The sequence below is a fragment of the Equus caballus genome, chromosome 15 (genome assembly GCF_041296265.1).
Source record: "Equus caballus isolate H_3958 breed thoroughbred chromosome 15, TB-T2T, whole genome shotgun sequence".
Lineage (NCBI taxonomy): Eukaryota > Metazoa > Chordata > Mammalia > Perissodactyla > Equidae > Equus > Equus caballus.
This window is the reverse complement of record NC_091698.1, coordinates 32263402-32265839: the sequence shown is the minus strand read 5'-3', so window position 1 is coordinate 32265839 and position 2438 is coordinate 32263402. Positions and strand designations below refer to the sequence as shown.

General features: G+C 41.3%; 1 gene segment (V, D, J or C); it reads left to right on the top strand.

The window, feature by feature from the left end:
* The first annotated feature begins 1710 nt into the window (after positions 1-1710).
* LOC138917608 (immunoglobulin kappa variable 4-1-like) lies at positions 1711-2037 on the top strand. The segment is given in 1 exon segment: positions 1711-2037. A coding segment is annotated over 1 exon segment (327 nt).
* Positions 2038-2438: the final 401 nt, after the last annotated feature.

The window sequence follows — 2438 nt, the reverse complement described above, 5'->3', positions numbered from 1 at the left end:
CCTTCCAGCATGTGAGGATACAGCAAGAACATGGCCATATATGAACCTTGTAGTAGGGTTTCATCAGACAATGAATCTGCTGGTGGCTTGATCTTGGGATTCCCAGTCTCTAGAACTGAGAGGAACAAGTTTATGTTGTTTATAAGCCATGCAATTTATGATATTTTTGTTAAGACAATTGATTTTTAAATTTGTAGTTATTCTATTTCTAATTTCTGTCAACTTTAGTGTGGTTCTTTTCAAATCTACATTGGCACTTTTTTTCAGTTTCTTGTACTGTGTTCACAATGTCAAATTTGTAATTTATTTCTCTAAAGAAGCTCTCATAATTTCATCATTCCCAAATCTGAAGTCTGAGCAGACTTTCTTCTTTGTTATTTTTGTTTTTTTCTCGATTATATTTAAGTTATCTTATTTCCTTGGTTGCCAAGAATCTTCGATTGCTTGGTGGTATTGGTCCTTGAGAAATTATTTGTGAAGTGTCCTGAGGACTTAGGATAGCGCTACCCTTCTCCAGAGAAGGTTTCATATGGCAGCCATATCAGTAGGAATATCTTAACCCAGTTCCAAGGATGGAGAGTTCCAGACCCATGTAGGCCATAAATACGTGGAGTAAAATCCTTGCAAATCTTGGTCTTCGGCCACAACTTCCTAAGGAAATCTTGTTTGTTTATTTTTTTTTCTCTCCATTTCTCCAGTGAATACAGAGCCCTCACTTGAGTTGCTCACAATGGTGGGAAGGAAAGCTCCTGGTTTCTCTTTGAATGACACTTACTTTGAGATTAGAGTCCCTCTGGTCCCTGGTTCAAAATAGGGCCCCACATGTGTTTCCATATGAGTGAATTCTGGGCTTGTTTTCTATATCGCTGGCCCTTGCAGGGCCCTAAAACCCACATTCAAGTGTTTTCAGTTTCCTACAAAACTTCGGGATGAAAATGACTTCACAGTTCAGGCATTTTCTGGTCATTGATTTTTCAAAAAATTGAGCCCAAATTTCCCCATTTCCTTTTTGTCCTTTCCCTTCTCCTTCCTTCCTAACTTCCTTCCTTTATAGTTTTGTTCCTCAGCATGTGTCATTATTTTACCAGGACGGTTGATGTGAGGAAACTAGCCCATCATTTCTGGAAACTGAACCCATTTATAAACATTTTTGAGTTCAAAATAGAAACTCTTCATTAGATCATCTATCACTTTGTAGATTCGGAGCTTCTACGTTGATCTTAGAGCTTCTCAGTTGACTTCTGCATCTTCTAGTTATACAAGTACACTTTTAGTGATGGTATTTTTGGCTTTTGATTCACTTTAGGTACTTTCACAACCCACCACACGTGCAATTTGCTTCTATCCTCACTGAGTGCTTTGCATAGGCCCTTCCCAGCTCAGATCAGCTGTTCAGGTTTTATAAAAGGGGTCAATGCCATCTGAGCTGAGGTGCGTCAGGGAGGCAGAAACAGCAAGATGATGTCACTGACAAAGGTGTTTATGTCTTTGTTGCTCTGGGTCTCAAGTGAGAAATTTAAAAGTTCCTCAGTGCTTTTGGAGGAGTATCATTTTGAAATTGAAAAAAGTAATTTTAAGATATAATGAGAAATACTATTTCTAAAATAAACCCAATTATGTGCTGACATGTAATATTATTAAAAAGCACATTTTAGATTCGCATTTCAGTGTGTGTCTGCTAAAGTGTGTGTGTATCATCGTCATCCATTCATGACTGCAGCTGCCTGTGGGGACATCGTGATGACCCAGTCTCCAGGCTCCTTGGCAGTGTCTCCAGGACAGAGGGTCACCATTAGCTGCAAGGCCAGTCAGAGTGTTAGCAACTACTTAGACTGGTACCAGCAAAAACCAGGAGAGGCTCCTATGCTGCTTATCTATGTGGCATCCAGCAGAGCATCTGGGGTCCCCGACAGATTCAGTGGCGGTGGATCTGGGACAGATTTCGCTCTCACCATCAGCAGCCTCCAGGCTGAAGATGTGGCAGTTTATCACTGTCAGCAGCATTATACTAATCCTCCCACAGTGCTTCAAACTTGATCACAAACGTCCTCCCCAAAACCATGGGTCTGTGACTCTTTGCTGCACCAGCTGCTTCCTCCCTGCACAGCCCTGAAATGCACATTCCTCTATCTACCCGAGAGGTCACATATCCTGACTTATTCCTTGAAGGTTTTGTAGGGCCCAGGATAAAATTAAGGGAGTTTGTTTTTCTGGATCCCCCCCTTTTGGGAGAATATTGGGAAATAAATGCTGTAAAGATCTCTTAGAGATCAGGAAGTTTTATGTCACAGGAACCTGCGTGTTTCCCATAGACTGATCGCATGATGAAGCCAATAGGGTTTGTCTCTACCCTCTGGAGAAGGGTCCAGTGAATTTTACACCTTGGTGGATCAGTTCTCTCTTCCCTGTGCCTCCTTGACTCTAGAACGTTTCTATTT